General features: G+C 40.2%; 1 protein-coding gene across 4 annotated transcripts in view; it reads left to right on the top strand.

Moving 5' to 3' along the window:
- Positions 1 to 20,310, top strand: part of ARID1B (AT-rich interaction domain 1B) — a 325,953-nt gene that overhangs the window by 291,875 nt on the left and 13,768 nt on the right. For all 4 annotated transcript variants that reach the window (XM_035538357.2, XM_050709609.1, XM_050709608.1 and 1 more), the window contains 4 exons: positions 5,319 to 5,528; positions 9,050 to 9,254; positions 17,462 to 17,600; positions 18,868 to 19,040. In XM_035538357.2, coding sequence (XP_035394250.1) covers positions 5,319 to 5,528; positions 9,050 to 9,254; positions 17,462 to 17,600; positions 18,868 to 19,040 — 727 coding nt within the window. The remainder of the gene's footprint in view (positions 1 to 5,318; positions 5,529 to 9,049; positions 9,255 to 17,461; positions 17,601 to 18,867; positions 19,041 to 20,310) is intronic.

The raw sequence follows: 20,310 nt of genomic DNA, 5'->3' as shown, positions 1-20,310 counted from the left end.
TTTTCTTCATTATTTATCCACTAAACAGTTTTCTTTCTTTATAACACTGGGTACAAATTCTGCTCTCGGACACATGACTGTAAGTTCCACTGCCTGGCTTCAGTGGGGCCTGAGCATGCTTATCCAAGGGCAAAATTTGTCCCAACAGTACTTTGAAATAAGAAAGAGTAAAATTGCGTGCATCATGCAAGTGTGCTGTCTGGTAATACAGCAGTTGTTGTGAAGAAAACATCCTGTTAATGCATCAGCTTCCAAGCATGCGGACTGTGTTGTTAAGGACAAATCCATTTCTGTTCCTGGGCCCAAACTCCTTCACACAACTGTCTTCACTCTGGTTGCTGCATTTGTCTTTGCTAGTGTTATTTGGGGGCGGGAGGGGGGAAGGGGGAAAGGGGGGAAAAAAAGATACATGAAAGTTTGAATTGTAGACTTAGCACCACAAAAAAGCTGCCATGTATATTTTCAAAACATTTTATATTTTGAATTGTGTATGTGGAAATACATGTATTAGGTTCTCGGGATATGATCTAAAACAAAATTGTTTCTGATTTGCTTCTTTCAATTATTTAGAAATAACCCAGATTGTGGGTAGAATAAAACTGGTGTGTGTAAGTTCTTAGAAAACTATTTTTAGGTGAATAATGTTTAGTCATTCTCGTACAAGAAAAACCTGAGAGATGTGCATGGAACTGAAAAAATAAATGTCATATGTATATATATATATATGCACATAGAACAATCTATGTACATATATAGACATGTATAGAAAAGAGAATGTTGCCTTAAGACTATATGGCCTATGGGAAGCAAATGTCTACTTGGCCATTTTTGCTTTTTGTGTTCTTTAATAGGAAAATGTATGTTGTTCTTCTATTATTTTCTTTCTGCTAAAAATAATAATGATAATAGTTTCTTTGTAGCAAAATACTGCAATATTTTTTTTGAGAAATATAAAGTGGTTTTTTTTTTCCAATGTTGATGTTCACTTAAAATAGCAACAATTCTTTGGTAACAATTTAGTTTTCACAAAGCGATATGTTACAGAGTATGTCTTAAAAACAGAGGAAGGCCAATTGGAGTAACAAAGGTCTACCCATCCAAAAGCCAGATGTGAATGCCCTGAGCAGAGGGGCGGCGTGGCATGAAATGCACCACCTCGATGTTTTGATGTTTATTTGGCAGCAACTTTGAGTCTCAGAAGGCAGCTGGTGTTACTTGTTCCCACAAAGTCTCATTCTTACAGTGTTTCTAAGAGGGTGATACCAAAAATGGGGTTAGTTTTCTTTGTAAGAGTGTTTTGAGCTTGGTAGGTTTTCTGGAGGAAAGCAAAAGATCTATTGCATAGGCTGTGTGACCCATCAAGTCCTTCTGCAATGCATTCCTGAGCTCATTGTATAAACTACACAACAAATCCTAGAGCCATTGTGAACATATGTAGAGTTTTTTTTCCATGTAAATATGGCAAAGTTTAGTGTTGGAAAAAATGAATAGAGAAAGTTGGTGTTCTCAGTGTAAAAGCTTCTCTTCGGAATGCCCTTCTCTTCAAGTGCCGCTAGACCTTTAGCTTCAGTTAGGTTCTTAGTGCACAGGTAGGGATAAATACAGTGCTTCGGAATGATGGAAAAATGAGTGCTGTAAATTAGCTGATCTCTTTTTACCTATGAAGGCCAGTGTATTGGATAACTTCATCGACTTCAACAGCAGCCTGACATAGACTGGAAGATTGATTGCAGGCGTTTTGTTACACTTGAAAACAGGCCAAATTTGTTCATTAAATCCCAGAGCTGCTTCTTGGGCTACAACTTCTCCATTCCAGCAGAGGATAAAAGCAAGGGTGAATGGACTCACAATATCCCTGTGATGCTACTAAGTGGATCCTCTCTTTCAGCAGTTCTATATGGAACCGAGACATAACAAAATGTAAAGAAGGAACTGTTTTGTGTTACATTGTGAGGGCTCTTAAGGTGTATAGGTAAAAGGACATTTCTGCTCTGCTAATTTTACATGTAGTGTTCATCCCTGACAGTCTGAGAATCTTCAAAATCCTTTAAAAGAGAATTTGAAAGTGGGTCTGCACTATGCAGGGTCACTCCAACACAAGGATTATGTAGCCTCACCATGCAAGGGTCTGTATTAGAGCTATACAACTTCAGTAGGGGATAGGTGTATTGAAAATAAAGTATGAGCTTAGGGAAATTTAATAGGGGAATTGGCTTTGGTATCCACATTCTTTGTTGTTGTTTTTTTAATCACCCGTTAAACATAGCCAGTCGTATCTGTAGAATGACTGGGAATTGAGGGCAGAATAGGATACAACCAAGTTAGTGAAGGTATGTGCTACAGGATTGCACCAGCATTCTTTTATCACCAAAATTATCAACAAACTTTACAAAAGAAATGTTCATGATCTGTGTTCTTCCAGCATTGCCTGGTATGCCCTCACTTGAGCTAACAATCTGTTAATGGTATCATCTTGTAATAAACCCCTATTTTCCAGGGGTTAACATTGACCTATAGGCAAATTTAGTCTTCCAGCTGAATGTGCCCATGTGGATCTGGGGTTTGTTTGTGTGTAGACTAGCTTGCACACATCTGTCATTTTTATGTTTACATTTATAAAAAATAGAGAAGAGAAAAAGATCTTTACTCTTGAGGAATAGCATTTTTCCCTCTAGTGCATTCTTCTAAAGTTAACATTTCATTTTAGAAGAAAATTGCACCCATTTTACAAAGCCTGACAACCTGAAAGCTCACACAGTAAGAAACACTTCTTACCTTCTGTAAGCTGTGAAAAGTTTTCAGATTATACTGTCATCTTAGAGCCTGCTGCCACATTGCTGAGAAGCAACATTATTTGAGACATACAGTGGAAGAACCCAGAATGAAAAATTCTTGACTGGTCTCCATTCTGCTCTGAATCTGATTTGAAAAAGAAAATCTTAGTGCATAAAAAAAGAAAATGTAAAACTGGGAAATCTGAACATTCTTAATAGTGAATTACCATAAAAGTGAAATAGAAACTTCTTTGTTGCCTTGCATGTTAAAATAAAAGGCCATACAAAATTTGCTGTGTAAAAGCTGGAATTTCCCGCCTTGATTTGTATAGGAGTTCTGTAGCATCTTAAGTATGAGATTAAAATTAATGCTAATGCTGATGAACAGTAGAGTAACTTTGTTATTGCTGCAGTTGGTAGAGGAGTAGCATCAGTTTATTCTGCTGTTCAAGTCTGTGATCGTGTATCTGTTTTTGTTACAAAATCAAATTAGTAGCAATAGGACTTGCCTACTGCCCACTTTCCACCCACCACCAAATAAATCTTTGACAAAGCGTATTTGTTGAAAAGAGTTATACTGATTTACTTAAACACCCAAATACATAGCAAGTGATGCTTTGAGTAAAGTAGTTGCCATTACAGAGTCAGTTTGTGCTTCCATTGCATAATCAAAGTCCGCAGGACTCACGTCAGAACGCTTTCCTGCCAGCCCCTTAGAATTAGAGTTCAGCCTCGACTCTGGCACCAGTAGGATCTATAACACAACTGAATCTGACTCAAGTGAATTCAGGAGTGTGTCTTATTTCTAAGTGAAGAAGGTAGTAGCATCTGTCTGTAGGAAGGACTACTGCAAAGGAGTCACAGTGTCAGGAGACAAGGCAGAAGACTTTACAGGAGGCTATTTATTTAATTAAAATGAATATCCATTCACTGGAAAGAACAGCAATGGCTCATGGAACTGCTGGGTCACCCCCTCTTGGCTTCGTGTTTCATTTCTCCTGGCTCTCCTCCAGTATTGCCAAGTTTCAGCTGGAGAGAGATACAGAGCCTGTCATATTTTCCAGGCTAATGTGCAAGATGAATGGTGGCAATGCTTTTAAAATCCTTGGCAGTTGGATGCTACCACACCGCATCTTTCATGGTGTCAAGTGCCAGCCCTCACCAGCGCTGTGTGGGGACGAGGACAGGTGGGTGGCTCTGTAGCATCCGTGAGGTACGTCTAGGGTCTTGTTCAGAAGTGTTCGACTAGAAATAAGTTACTGTTTACTTCAAAGAAGTACTGTATCCTGTTCAAAGTAAGGGAAGGCAAAGAAGGGAAAGAGTGATTGACTAGATGATTTTGAAGTGTCTACTGCAATCAACAATCAAGATTAGGATTTTACTACGTAGATAGAAAGCGTATGTTTCCTTTCATGTGTTTGGCTCCTTTCCCAAAGCTTTATATCAATCTTTCTCTCTTGTGTTTAATTCTGAGCCACTCCATCTCCCACTGCTGAGCAAATCTTCACCTTGTGCAAGCAGGAGGGTCTCTTCCTGTAGCAACAGCCCCTCTCCGTTGTCTGACCAGAGGCACCTCAGTGCCTGGTCCATCCACGCGTGGCACAAAGCCCAGCTCACAGATGGAAAAAGAAGATATGGTGAGAAGATCTGTGTTCCAGCCCCTGTAGCAGCCTCAGTGCTTTCTGCCATCTCTAGATTGAGAAGAAAAGGACATCAGGATAGCATGAGCTTTTGTTAGCTGTAAAGCTGGAACAGCAGCAACAGAAGGGCTTCACTCCTGCACTTCTGCCACACATGAAAGTATTCTGCTCTTTCCACCTCTTTCAGTTTTCCTGTGGTTCAGCTCTGATTGCTCTGAATCCTGTTTTTCCCTGGGTCATAATACACAAAGAGTATTGCCACCAATCTTCTTGTACTGTAGGCACTCTTCATCTTCTTTCTGTTAACCAGCAGTGGTGTGGACAGACAGTAAAACATTACCATTTATGACTCTAAATTGAGTACTACTCCCTAGTGTATTAGACTGCCATAATTTATGCTTTAGGATATTCTTGTGCATTTCCTGTTCTGGTGGAACACTTTCGGGTTTTCTAGCCCCTCTTTGGGTAGAAAGGCAGTGTTCATTTCATTTGTTTTTAGGATTAAGATAAGTTGAATGGGACAAGTTTGTTTTATTTTTGCCCAAATTACTGCTTGCAAAGCACTTTAAGATAAGTGGACATGAAGGACTATGTGAGAACTACCTGTTATTAAAATGAAATGAGGCAACACATCAGAAACCTGCCTTCTGGGATCCAAAGTTCAGATCGGTGAAAGAAACATGAAAATGGGGAGTTTGGGCCCTTTTAATTAAAAAGCTGAATTTTCAGTATATGGACAGAATGTACTGTTTGTGCCTGAACTAGTAGCCTTCATTCCTGACTGTTGTGTGATAGCTTTAGTTTGTTTGACATCTTCTCTTTTTCAATGTTGTGAGTTTCTTACTTTCTTTTCCCTCCCCCTCCCACCCTTCCCCCAACTTTTTTTTTTCTTTTTGCAATTCAGAAATCAAGTTCCTCTACCACAACTGGAGAGAAGATCACAAAAGTCTATGAACTAGGAAACGAACCAGAGCGCAAGATGTGGGTAGACCGGTACCTCACATTCATGGAGGAGAGGGGCACACCTGTGGCCAGTCTGCCTGCTGTGGGCAAGAAGCCCTTGGACCTGTTCAGGCTGTATGTCTGTGTCAAAGAGATCGGAGGTTTAGCACAGGTGAGAATTGCTTAAAAGCCAACCTTTTGAAGAGGCAATACACAATTTTCTAGAATGTTTCTTGCTGGTTACACAACTTCATTTTCAGCTCTGACAATAGAGTTGATGTAGAGTTTCAACATATTCATGCTTTTATATTTGTCTGGAGTTCATATTTGGCTGCATAATTGCTCTAAAATTCTACAGTTTGAATCAAAATTGATCAAGTCTGTAGACAGATGAAGCTGTTACCTGTTCAGGTTACCTGTTCAGGGTAATCCAGTAATACTGCTAAGAAAAGAGAAGAGAAAAAGACCGTTGTATCAGAGTCACATGTAGAAAACAGATGATAGAGCTGAAAGGAATTCAGCTGAAAGAAAAAGGAGATTTTGAAATCCATCCTTCCCAGATAGGTATGCTGCCTCTGGGACAAATCAGTTCATTTCTCCAGAGAAGTGGCAGAGAGATTCTTGAAAACAGTCCTTCTTCCCAAATCTCTCATCTCCAATTGTCTCTATACAGTACAATTGTGTTTTAAGCAGAGACTGTGCTCTCCTTGTGTTCGGAAAACACTTAGAGGATATTTCAGTTTGCCTTACAAACATAATCATTACAAAGAAAAGGTGATTTACTTAATTGAGAGGAAGGAAAAGGAAAGTAGGAAGAGCTGTAAATAAAAAAGTGCAATGTTAGAATACAGAATATACAATTTTCTCTGGCCTTGTTCTTCTGCTGAGCTTATTTGCTATGCCACAGATGGGAGAAGCTTTCGTTTGTATTCTCACCAGTTAACTGGAACTTTGCAAAGGGGTATATGGAAATAATTTATGTAAGGTTCTATATGACTGACCACCACAGAGCAAAAACTAAATGTTTTTTGACTAGCACCATCAAAAGGGAAAGCAGGAGTAAATGGTCAGCATTTGCAGACTTACCTTGTGTATTTGATATTAGCTGATGATTTCCTGATGCTTACTAAACATACTTTGCATCTACAGGATCAGTCTGGCTAGATGCTAGAAGCTACAGTGAAATGCTGAGACCCATAATTTCTGTGGATTGAAAAATGTCTGTGGATGTCCAATGCTTTGTAGGACTAGGTCTTAAAGACAGGTGTATAGATAAATATCTGTGTAGTATTTAATGGTATATATATGTATATATAATTTTACACTAATTATAAAATACTAAGTCAAAAATATGGCAAATCAAATTAGATCCTCAGAAAGAGAGCACATCTTAATGATTTATCTGGTTAGTTCAGGAAAGAAACTTCCAACATCAATTAATACCATTTTTACTGCTGTTTTTAATGGTACACTTCACAACATAGGACTTGACTACTGAATTAGATCATTGGCCCTTCAAGTCCAGAAATGCTAGCTATTGCTGTTACTAGGGGAAGACAGAGAAACCTAATACAGTTCACCTTGCCAGTTGTTAAATGCTATATATGGGTAAGGGATGGTATCCTGACATTTTTAGTGATCAGCTCATGCCCCCCAGCATCATAAAGATTTGATTACTTTTAGCTCAGAAACTTTATTACAGGTAAATCATATCATGCAGCTGCTCTGCCTCGTACAGCGAGATTGCGCCCGTAGCCTGACTCGGTATCAAAAATAAAGCAAGGGGGACACATGGGATGTTCTAGAGAACCGTTAATGTTTGCTTATCACATGGAAATGTATTTTATTTTGAGACACTCAGTGTTAATTTGCAATGATAGACGTTATGCATTGCCAAAGAATAGATGCTGTTCGCTTAGCCTGATTTTTGAAGGATCTGGAGTTACAAATTCGTGTGCTTCAGTACTGATAAGAATTGACATTGAAAGTAAAGGCTTCTGTTTTTGCTGGTATGCCCACATGAATGATCACCATGTTTATCTGTTCGGGCCTACTGAGAGGCAAAGTGCTTTGCTTGATGAGATTTATTTAAATGCATCTGAGTGATGTTCTTCTAAAAAGTTGTTGCTCCAGCTGCTACGCTCCACATCTCCTGATTCTGCCTAGAAAGTGACAGGGAACGTGGCTGAGCAGCAGCAGTACATGTTCTCTGAATACGTGCAGCTGATGGGGTCCCAACATGAACAGACCAGCTGCTGGCAGTCTTCTTTTAAATGCCAGTACAGTGGGCATTTAGGCATGAATGTTCCTGTTTGCGTTATACGTGTTCATTACGTACCACTTAGCTGTAAGTCAGTGGGCACAAAGGGCTGTGTAACTGGATTTCAAGCCTCAGCAGGGGCAGTTTATGAAAATCTCTTCTCCTTTAACTCCTGAGTTCTTGCAGGATCTACCAGAGAACTAAAAACACTTCACACAGCCATGCCAATCTGCCTACTATTAATGCCATCCCCAAAATATCTTCACTGACTGGCAGCAATTATGATGTTATTAAACACAGAGAGAAATGTAAGAAATAGTTCTTTTGCTGGCACAAAGGCACAAGAACAGTGTGGCTAATGATAACCTTTGTAGCTAGAAAAGTTACGCTGCAATCATAAAATCTCAGGCCTCAGGGCAAGTACAAGGCCTCAGGGCAAGTATCGTGGCATGCAAGAATCAGGATTCTTCCCCAGCATCAGCCCAGATGCTCAGATGTTCATAGCCCATTTATTTCAGCGCTGTCTCCCCTCCTTGGATCATACCTAGCCATTGCACAACTGCCTGAATGAACTTTGGGGCATCAGGTGTTACAGCAAAATACTCTCTGCTACGACTGGTACAGCTGAGTGAGCCAGTGGCGTCATCCAGGATGACAAATGAACTGAGCTGTTATTGCAGATCAGCTGTGTTTGAAGAACTCAGGAACAGATTCTTCGGATATTCTCAGCCGTGCACTGTAAACAAGACTCACAGTGGAGCTGTGCAGTCAGCAATGTAATACAGGGTATTGCTGGGCTAGCCCTGCATGTTTGAAGTCTGCCTTAATTAGTCAAGGGGCCTCACTTCACTCTGCCTCTCATCTAGCAAAAGGATCATTGATCTGTCCCTGCAAGATGCCCTTAAGTCAAAGGACTCAAACCAGGAATTATAGGCTAAACTGTCTGACAGCTGGTGGCTAGTTTGGAGAAAAAAAAATATTTTTCATATCAGTGCTCAAACACTTAAATTGCACAATAGCACTGTTATTGCTTTTTAAATTAGTTTTTAGAAGCTGCTTTTTAATTAGAATGGGGTGGGTGTGGGTGGGTGTCAGAGTAAGAGTGAGTGTGCATTTGCTTGGAGATAAATTGCTAACTGAAGAGCACAGGCCCTGGAAGAGTGCAAGGCATTTAAAAGATGCACCATGCAGAAGACTCTCAACAAGCAAAGCTTTTTATGTAGCTATCAGCAGGTTCCTTAATGGTTTTATAACTGTAAATGCTGTCTATGCATTACTTCGTGTGGGAGTAATGAGCATTAGTTAGAAGAGGAAAATAAATAAAAAAAAAAGTAAACCAAGGCATTAAGTACTTTTTTTTTCTTCTTTTGTCTCCTGACTTTTAAACAAGCCAGTCTGCTGCAAACCAATGATTCTGCCATTTCTTGTGCTAGGTTAATAAAAACAAGAAGTGGCGTGAGCTGGCAACAACATTGAACGTTGGCACTTCGAGCAGTGCAGCCAGCTCCCTGAAAAAACAATACATTCAGTACCTGTTTGCCTTCGAGTGCAAGATCGAGCGAGGGGAGGAGCCCCCTCCAGAAGTCTTCAGCACTGGAGATACCAAGAAACAACCTAAGATTCAGCCGCCATCTCCTGGTAAGTAGAAAAAACTGCAGCCTCTTACACAACCATTTTTAAATGCGCAAGATATTCACTAGGTTGCAGTTTTTATATTTAGAAGCATGTCTTGCTAATATTAGACAAACTGTGAGGATAAATATGTTGTTGGCATCTTGTTTTCCAACTTGAACCAGCTCCTGAGTTGAGTCAGATTTAACTCTGAAGAGCCATCCACGGTTATGTATCTAGTCTTTGCTCAAGATGCGTGTACCAACATACCCCTGAAATTCAAAGAGTTACGTTGTTCCAGTAAAAATGATAGCATTCTGCAAGGCCGTGCTGGTGCTGTAAGACATGAGGCAGCCAGCACCAGGAGGAGTTTCCATTTATCTAAAGATGAGGTCCTCTTGCCTGCACCTTCACTGCTGTGACTCCGAAGCTGCATTTTCAGCATGGCTGTTGCTCGGTAGAACTTCAGTTGGAGGCAGGACGGCAGATGCTGGGCTAATGAGTGGATCTCAGATGGTTGCTCTGATGTGGCTCGTGTTGAATGTGTGACAGATGGAGGGAGCTGAGAGTATGGTGTATCCCCACGGCCAGACATTGTAGTCTTGAGGCACGCTCTCTATTCTGTTGTTGTTAATCCTGTATGTCAGATAAGTTGTTAGCATCACCATTTTTATCTTCTCTGAAAAATCAGAACATGAATTGATTGATTTGGGCCATTCTTTTTGCGTGTACAGTGTAGTTTCTTTCTAAATTAATTTAACTTGAGACTTGCAAGATTTGATAGTCATGATTGATATTCAACACAGGAAAATTCTTTAGTAGTGACATTTTAAGTATATAGGAAAAGGTGTAGTAAGTATTAGTCTGTTAAGTTGACTTCTGAAAAATTTTCCTTTGATTTGCTGGTTATTAGACTTATCTGAGCAACAAAATAATTTTGCTAATACCTAGCTTCACATTTACTGTTAGGTAGACTGCCTTCTGTTATTGCCAAGAGAACATAATTCTGGAATGTTTATAGCAGTTCCCTATGTTAGAAGGCAGTATTGGAAAAGTATTTAATAACTTAATTTCTGTTATTTCAGTTCACTGGCTGAAAATGGGAGGTGGAGAGTGGGGGACCCAGCAAGCTCTCGAGGTATTTTGCTGGCTGTATCGCCCCAGTTTGATAATTCCTATTGTGGATACCAGAAAATTTGCAAAAACCTTTATCATCATATAATACAGTTCTGGCCTTTACAAGATCATTTCATATGATAGTGCTTTGTCACTACAGAAGAAGATAAAAGCAATAAGGCTTAAATCTTTTTCAGCGTGACGTATTTGGTGTAAGGATTTGGGGGAGCATTAGTTAAACACTCCTAGATACATCTCTTCATGTAATACTTTAAATAGTTCCACTTCCTCGTTAATACCTACAGTTATCAGGTACCCCAATGTTGATTATTTAATATAGAAGATAACTAGATGACTTCGCAAGGCAATTTTAGAATGTGGAGAAAAACACATAATACAAGAAGTGAAGCCTATAGTCCAAATGTTTATCAGTCTGAAATGAGCATAGCACGCCCAGAGTGTGCCCCACTGCAAAAATTAAAAGATGTAGCGTTTGCCTCTCATTCCCAAGAAGGCTGGTAAGGGGAGTGAAACTGTTTAGACTTGCTAAGGAGCGTCAAGAGGAAATTAATCTCTTTCTAAAACTAAGAAGCACTACTAAAAACGAAAGGGTATTGTGCTGTGCTGTCTCCTCCCTTGCCCGTCCCCCTCCAACACTGCGCTCAGCAGTTTGTTCGGGGACAATTCCCGTGAATCGGCTGAACTTTGAGATGAAGAATCCTGATTTAAATACGTAGACCAGAAACAAAGGAACAGAAATACCGCACGTATCATTTTTACAGCGTCCTTTTGTATCATGATGCCACAGATTAAAATGATAAAGTCCGAGTTTAAATTTATCATAACATTCAAGGAAGCCTCCTATGAGGAGAACTGAAACTATTTTTCTAAAATAAAAACACAGCAGGACATAGAGACTAGAAGAGGGGGAAGCAAGCAAAGATCTCAAGGTTTGTTTTGTTGGCTAGAAAAGGACTCGTGTCACTGAATGGACTGCACTTCTGTATGCAGAAAGGCTTTCCCAGTGTGTATCAGCTTTAGTACATGAAATCCCGCTGAGGTATAGATGCTGCAGAGAGTGCAAGCCTGTTCTTTTTAATAGTCAGCTTTTTTTTCTCGCTCCCTTTTCTTTGGTTTATACCCACATTAACATTTTAACTGCACAAAAGAAGTAGAGTTGTGGATGTACTTTAGATAATCTGTTACTCTTTGGCATTCAGAGGGAACAGGAGCCCGGTACAACATGGAACAGTAGCCTCGTAAGGTCCTCCTTTTAACCGTTAGCCTCTGTTGTGCAGTTAGCTCAGTGTAGGCAGAGCCACTTTAAAGCAGAAACCATTTGCAAAGAACTAGTTGGCAGCATTAGTGCTTTGGGTAATTTGATAAGAAAGCAGGGGGACTTGTCTCAGAGAGGGGGTGTTGTATTTTGTCTGTGAGAGACAGTGCAAAAAGCATAGCAAGCAGAGCCCAGCAGAAGAAGAACCTGCTCAGGAAAAGGATGTGATGTGCGAGTCAAATCCAGGGGACTGCGATGCAGTAGTGTGGGTTCATTTGCTTGTAGCACTGTATTTGGGATTTCCCATCACTTTTGTTTTTTACATCACTAACTCTAATAAGATAAATGATATGTAAAGGAGTGAATAGTTTAGTGCTGTGTACAGTGCAATTCAGAATAGTGTCAGCAATTATATAAAGTTGAAAAAGGGAATCAGAGTAGCCAGTTTGCACTGTAGAAAAGGTATTAATGATAGGATTAGCTGCCTATTTTAATAAACATTCTGGCTTCATAGTACTGTTGGATCCTCTTCTGTTCTTTCAGAAAACTGCCAGGCAGAGGTGGGGGCCCGAAGGTGTTGGAGTGTGTCTTGCACTGCTTTGAGGCTGTGCAAGCTGGAGATGTGCTTGTGGTAGGCTGAGACCTTGATATCACACCTTGGGTCTGTCTGGGTCAGGTTGTACCACCAGCAGAGAAGGCCAGCAGCAGATGCCTAATGCCAGGCTAGCTATTAGAGGACCCCTGCTGGCCCTGTGTCCTGATTGTTGGGTCTGTGCCAAGGTCCGTGCCAACTGTTGAGTGTTATTTTGCTGTGTAGGCATTCCTTTATGGAGAGAAAGGCACCGTAGGTCTTCGTAAGCATCCTTCTAGGGCTCCAGTACTTTCCAGAAGTGGGTACAAAGGCAAAATGTTCTTCCCATCATGTGCATTCGATAGTTTTGACCCAAACACGCACAGATCACGTGGCAAGTCCTAAACTGAAAATAATTCCCAGTAACCATTCCGCTAGGCACTAATGGGTGGAAGAGGAGAAGAAGCCGGCCAAACACCGGCATGGAGGCGATGCTTCCCATCGCTGTGCCGTGGCACTGTGAATTCATAGCCACAGCGTGCGGTTAGGCGTGCGTGGCTCTCAGGCACGCGGTGTGAGTGGGTTACCCCACATGGAGCGAGTGGGGTGGGCACCATGGCACCGTCAGCTTGCTCCCGAGGAGCAGGGCCAGCAGGGCTGCCTCTCAGCCGGCCTGGAAAGCAGCTCCGGAGGGAGAGAGGCAGGGAGCGCCCGCAGCGAGCTCCCCGTGTTTCCCTGGCAGCAGAGAAGCAGGACCTGGGGAGGGGGACGGTGGCAGGTGGCTGACCGACCTGCTGTTATTAGCAGGCAGGTGATGTCACGGAGCGTGCCACCAGGCCAGCCAGGGAATCCCCACGGAAGATGGATGGGCGAGGGGTCGGAGGACATGGGGGCAGGCAGAGGTGCCCCCATGCCTGTGCCCGCGCCCGCCAGGGGGGCCCTGCCGCAGCCAGCGGCCCCCAGCCCGGCCAAACTGGGGCACGGGGTTCATGCTGTGTGAATTATCTTCCCAGCGTGGCGGCTGGCTGCTCACTCTGAAGTACGCGAATGTGCTTAACCTTCAGTAACCTTTCCATTGTTTACTTTAGAGTATACATTTGTAGCTTCTGGCAAAAGGTAGGGATATCCTAGAGAGCACGTCAGGCCTCCTATTAATGGCGTTTCAAGAGGTTGAATTCTTTTTTTTTCCTCCTTTTTTTTTTTTTTTCCCTGGAGGGAAAAAATTGCTGGCAAGAGAAATCTTTTTTATATATTTATTTTTTTAACTGCATATTTCTGGTAAATAAAGGGTCTTTCCTGAAAGCAACCCATGCTGCCATTCAGGCTTTGCAAGGAAAAAGCCATGGCAGTACTGCAATTCCATGCTGCTGGGAATAACACGGGCCGTTGAGTGAACTGTGGGAAGGGTTTGTAGGACTTCACTTCTCACTAACAGAAATGCTCCTTTTATTTCTTTTTGGATGGATTTTAAATTCCTAAAAGCATACTCTTACAGATCTGCTATGACACTTAAGAGAGAAGCATTACTTAGACACAGACGTGAGATGAAGAATTCATTAGCTATGTATACACAGTTTTTTTTTCCTGGACATCCACAAGTGAGCTGCAGTCATGTACACAGAGATTACCTATTCTAAAAGAACATTAGTGTTTGTCTTTCTTATTCATTCTTTGTTTAGTACTGAAGCTTATAAAGCACTTTAAAATATAGGGCTTCTGTTTCAGGATGTCCACGATCAAAACGAAACAGCTAGCATAATAAAATACCTGCAAGAATAGATGTAAAGAATTCAGAGAATAGATTAACAAATGTAAAATTTAAGGTGAAACATGAAAAAAGGAATCTGGCAATTTCTTACAAAGAAGAAGGTTGTTTCCATATCCTTGAGAACTAGAAAACATTGCTAATAGCAATGTGTGTGGAATGTATGAGTATGTGTGAGGGAACATAAGTAATCTGCATTTAGTGTGTGCACATGCTATATCCAAAAACTGGTCAAAGTATATTGTTTTGTTGCAAAGTCTAGTGCTCAAATGTTAAGAAATGCCAAAAGTGAGATATAATCATTGTAACCTTAATTATGTTTCCTTGTGCATCTACAGTTCAATACACTCTTAATCATGCGGTCACATTGATATTTTTTCTGTGAAATGTCTGTGTCATTCAGTGCACAAAATAAACAAATGTTCAACAAATGAGAAGCTATTCAGTATTTTGTGTTACCCTCACCTTTCAGTACTTGTGCCACAGTTTTCAGACAGCCTCAGAGAATTATAACTTTACTCCATGTTTTTTTTCTCTTGGTCTTCATTATAACTGTATTTGAGGGCTTTAAAAGCATTGATCAACCTTTGCAATACCCATCTGAGAGGAAAAGGAGTATGATTCCTGTTCTACAGATGAAGAGATGGGCCACCAAAAAAGTTTCGTCATGAGTATCAGCTCATTCTGGGTGCCAGTTTTCTAAGTTTTGCCATGTATTGCCCTTTATATGATCTCACCTGTTGCCCTATTGTGTTCTGCATGGCCACAAATCAGCATCTCTAAAGAGACGCTCTGAGGAAAGGACCACACATCTAAGAACCTCTTGTGAAAAAAATAATTTCACTCATATGCCCAGTATTGCACGTGCATTTTTTACAGGAGCAAGAAAAAAAAATAGCTTGAGGGGAAGATCCATCTGGATAACTTCCTTGTGATTGTCTGAAGCATGGTAAAGGTTTAAGTAACTGAAAATCACATCCTACAAGAAAGAGTTCCGTTACTTAAAGAATGTAGGTCATACCCACTCTTGGTCTCTTCTTGTTAGCTGATGACCTGATCCAGAGGTTGAAGCAGTTGCAGGCCCTAGTCTGTAGAAGTGTGCCTTACCCAGCAGGGACCTAGAGCAAAACACATTAACAAAGCAATACCAGAAACTTGGCACTTCCTGTAATAGTATTTGCCTTCCATTTTTTAGATATTTATAAACAGTCGTTTAGAAGGGGTTCAGGGTCAGGGCAAATAACTATAACTACCACCCAGCAGATAGAAATTTAACTTGCAGGTTCTCTGTTGGACATCTTCTTTCTGTTTTTAAATCTTTCCTTGTAGAAGAGGTTTCTAAAAACCACCTTACTCCTAATAAAGATACTATGTATTCAAGCAGCCCATAAATAGTGAAAGAATATTTTGCTTGTTTTATTTGGGTTTACTTTAGATACAAATTAAGGTTTTGCTCAGGTAGAATAGGGAAGAACTTAACTGCTGCATAAGAGCCAATCATAAGAGAAATGTGCAGGGTGAAGCAATATCATATTTTACAGCAAGTATATGGATAAACCAAGATGTTTGCTTACACAGTTCTAATATGACAAGATGGTGTGTGACAACTCAGAAATGCCTTCAAGCTTTTTAGAAGTAATCTAGAACTGTGTTTAAAGCACAATAGGCCTTGAAATACAAAAGGGTGGGAGAATGATCCTGTCTTACTCAGGGGTCATATATACAAAGGGTTCATTTTACGTGAACATGATGATTTTCTTTATTATTTCATGGATTTGTTTCGTTATAGCACTAAAGCCTTCAGTCAACTGTAGCCTGAATTGTTGCAAATGTTGTTGTTACTGTACTAATGCAATCAGAGAGCTTTTCTTGAACTTTTTTTTGAACGTCATTTCTATGTGAGCATAATCCAAACATGCCTTAGAAAGTTGAGGACAGGAACAACATGGTCTACAAAATGTGCATTTTACATATGCACTTGCTACTGAGACTGATTTCCAGATAGTGGAACATGTGTTACAGATATAAATGAAACACATAAAAAGGGTGTTCTTCAGTTAAAAACAAGCTCTGCCTGTCAAGATGATGAGTGTTCTAGGAGTCTGAGTCAATTATAAACTACTCTCTCTTTCACATGCAGAAGAAAAGCCCATACTGCTTCTTCCAATTTTTCCTCTAACAGTAATTTATGAAGTTTTGTTAATTGGCTGTTGAACGTAGATAGTCAGGTACTATAAAATGCTTACATGACAGTTCATAAGAAAAAAAAAAAGAAAAAAAAAAGAAAAAAAAAAGACCTTTCAAGCCAAAGCCATGTCTTTCTAAGTCTATTAGGTTTGTGATTTTTTCTGTTTGAAGATTGCATCCATAGACTTGACCCTACAACTTCTCGGGACGAATTCCTGCTACGAGCACCAAACAAGCAGACAAGGCCAGTCTGATCCAAGGTTTAGACACTGTTAATGATACCCTTCTACTGCCTTCTATATCAGAAAAATACTACATCAAATGTTGGGGGGTAATCCTCTCAGCATTCATATAAAAAGAGTAATTTCAAGTGTGTACTTTAAAAGACTGGTCTGAACATGTTTTATCATTAGCTTATGTGATATATTCATTTAATGCTCTTGTTACTGTTGGAATAGAACATTCTATGCTTTTCTCCACTCGTTGTCATATCAGGGATATAGCTATTTACCATGGTTGAGGAGGACAGTAGTGCAGGTACGCTACTACTCTCTGAGACCTCAATGTAAAAGTTTTCGCAGACGAAATAGGTGGCTTTGCAGAACTGACCTGGTCTTGTTACACATGCTCTACAGTGATCCTAGCTACATTTTGTTAAGTTGTACTTTACTATTTATACAATTTTAGTAGGAATGTGTGCCATAGCTCCTGTTCATATTCTACTTCCAGTGGTTGCTTTCTTCTTATCCCAGATCGTCTTCTGCATTTCTTGAATACAATCTTTTGCCACGCTGTCTCAAAACTCACATAGAGTTGCAGTGTGCCACTAACCATTTGCCATGTTTCACCTCAGAAATGTCTGCCTTCTAGTAGTAAATGAAATTATGTTCTTATATTAATACAGCAGTTTAAATTTGTAGGAAAAGCTTCTGGCTGAAATTTGCCGTATAAATGTCTGTGTTGTGGTAGTGATTATATAAAGAAGCTGTGCCGAAGAACAACCTTTCATTTACTCTGTTGTAAACTGTAGACAATTAACTCTGTATCTCTGACCTCTGTTTTAAATGATCCTTCATCTAGATGATTTCTATTCATGTTGCTTCAGGCATCAGATTTAATTCATGGTTCTAGGAAAGATGATGGCTATTACTGCACAGCATATCCTGATCTCAGAGGATCTGTGGAAGTTATAAAGTATTGAGATGCATGGTATAAGCAGGCTCATGGGGGAAAGAACTAGCTTCTCTCACTGATGATTATTATTTCCACAGTAATTTGGCTTCTACCTTTTAATATTTCCTTTTTCTTTCATCTCCCAGCTAATTCTGGTTCCTTGCAAGGTCCACAGACTCCACAGTCTACTGGTAGTAATTCCATGACAGAAGTGCCAGGCGATTTGAAGCCCCCAACACCAGCATCAACACCTCATGGACAGATGACACCTATGCAGGGTGGCAGGTATGAGAAGGGCTTTGCTTCATTTTCTCTTACGCTGTAGTTATACAAAAGTTTAAGCCAGTCTTTCCTTTTCCCAACTGCTCAGGCACTCGTTTGATTCTGTGCTGAACCAGTCCAGCCTTAGAAGTGGCAGAAAATCATCTCTCTTTGGAGGGGAGATTGGGAAAGAGAGGAAGAAGTAGGAGCTGCTTTAGCTTTCTAAGCACCAGAGAAGGATCAAACAAGCACCAGTGCAAAGGAAAGAATGTGAATATGTCAAGAGTGGGAAGGAATGTGGAACCCAGCAGCACCGGCTTAGAACCACAGCCTTGCTTCTTGGGTATACAGGTCTGGACCTGTATACCCAATCAAAAAAGTATTACATTAACAGTGAGGTAGCAGAGGATTCAGCTGGATGGACCGAGATTTATTTCAGTTCTCTGTCCTACAAGTCACACAGGCCAGCTTGATCTGAAGTCTTCTCTCCATTCAAAAAGAATTGTTAGCCCATGGACGTCCAGCAGAAAAAACGTTCTTGTTGACTTCAGCAGGAACATACCTGAGCTTTGAACTATTTACAAGATCACTCAGAACTTAACATACTTAGATTCTTTTTTCTTCATCTCCAATAGCTCAGAACAGATAACCAGAACTTTCTTAATCGTCTGTAATTCAGACTGAGTTTTCTTCCATTGTGAAAAATATTTTCTTTTGCATTAAGAATAAATTTGGTAGTTAATAGTGAAAATTCATTTTCCAAGCCAAATTTGTAAGGGCTTTAGAATAAAGCTAGCTGCAGCCATAAAAGTTAGTGCCTCTCCATAACAGGAAATGGTATTTGGGAGGTAAATCAAATGTAGCTGTTTAGTCTTTAGTAGGAGAGCAAGGGAATAGTAAATTGGTAACCTTGCAATCATTACCTTTCAATTGGTAAATTTGAAACTGATCAACAGTCATTCTGTTTTGACACAGCATGTAATTAACCTGTGCTTGTGAGGACAACAGCTTAATGAAAATTCAGAAAAGTTTAGACTTCTACATGACTAATAGGAATATGCACAGTTGAATTAGATGAAAAACACTGATCTTTAATGTAAGTAGCCAGATAAGCATGGGGGAAAAAATGGGTAGATTTTTTAATGATGGTGAAAGTTGTTTTCATCTTCCTCAGGTGTATCCTGCACTGCTGAAGATAGCGTCATGGACTAGGCATATTATAGTCCAGTCTGTTTTCACAGTTCTTACAAATATATGATGATGTTAATGCCTCCTTCTTCTCCTCTGCTAGAAACAGTGCAGTTAGTGTGCACGATCCCTTTTCTGATGTAAGTGATTCAGCATTCCCGAAGCGAAACTCCATGACGCCAAATGCACCATACCAGCAGGGAATAAACATGCCAGATATGATGGGAAGGATGCCATATGAGCCGAATAAAGATCCTTTCGGTGGAATGAGAAAAGGTATTTTCTTTGTGGGAGTTTAAGTGTTCTTACATCGATTTAATCAGGATATTCTAGTCATCAGAATGAGCTGCACACTTTGCTGATTCTAACACTGGTAAAATGGGATGCTTATAGCAAAAAGAGAGATGCAGTGCAATTCTGTTTCATTCTGCTCTGATCATATTTTCCCCTCTCAGAGTCATATTGTGTATTTTAGAGGAACTTAACTGTTTCCTAAAACTGTTTCCAGGAACACATTTCAGGAATGACGGCATAAATTCCTAGGGTAAGATTTTATGCAATGCAGTATGCTTCTTGAAGGTGGTTAGCTACTCTGCAAATCGGATCCTGGACTTCAGTGTTAGAATATGAAACTCTGAAGCAACAGGCCTGGGTGTAGTAGGGCTCAACTGGGAGTTCACTGTGTGGAACGGAGCAAGTCTCCTTATGTTGTCTGTCTGTTTACATATTTTTCAGAATAGGAAAGCTAATTTTTTTCTCACTTAGACAACCCTTGAAAAAAGGTGGTAAACATGCTCAAAGGTTGTTCATTTTTAGAAAGCCAAAACTAAAATTAATGTCAAATCTGACTCTTATCCTTTTGGGCACTTAACCTACAGGTGTTTTTGCAGATACTATAAAATGTGCTTAAAATGAATCAGTCTTGTATACCTTGTATATAGGAAAGTGGGAGGAAGGAACACAAGTAGGGCTCACAATGGCTGCAAATAGAAGAGTAAATAGAGGAGGTGAAATTAAGAAGTGGAAACAGAAAGAGAGCAAAGGGGAGACATAGGAAGAAAAGGTCCATAAATCAAGGGAAGGATACGGAGTGGAATGGAATGGAATGGTTGAAAGGGACATACAAAGATTGAGTCCAATTGCCTGATATGTGATGAACTGGAGAGATAAGTTAAAATAGATAGTTAGCCTGATGTGATCTTTTAAACCTTTCCTTTAAATCCTTTTGCCTGGACTGCAGAGACTAGCACAATGTGGTTGGAGTCAGGGGAAGGTCTTCTCTGTCTTGGATTCATTTTAGTTGTTATATCCGTCTGAGATTAAGTGGGCTTATTCCTTCAGTAAGCAAGTTCTGATATATGTAGGTATATAAGTGCTTTATGAGAAAAAGAAGAACCTAATCCCTACAGCTTTATAATTCAAACTATGAGACTTGCTTTCATCTGTTTGTAGGGTTCATGTTTGCGTTCATATTTAGCATTGTTTGGGGTGAAAAGAGCAAGAGCAAGTTCATCTTCAGCTATAAAGACCACAGGGAAGAAGCTGC

Source organism: Cygnus atratus, chromosome 3, assembly GCF_013377495.2.
Source record: "Cygnus atratus isolate AKBS03 ecotype Queensland, Australia chromosome 3, CAtr_DNAZoo_HiC_assembly, whole genome shotgun sequence".
Classification (NCBI taxonomy): Eukaryota; Metazoa; Chordata; class Aves; order Anseriformes; family Anatidae; genus Cygnus; species Cygnus atratus.
Note: the sequence above shows the minus strand (reverse complement) of the source record. Positions and strands in the feature narration are given on the sequence as shown.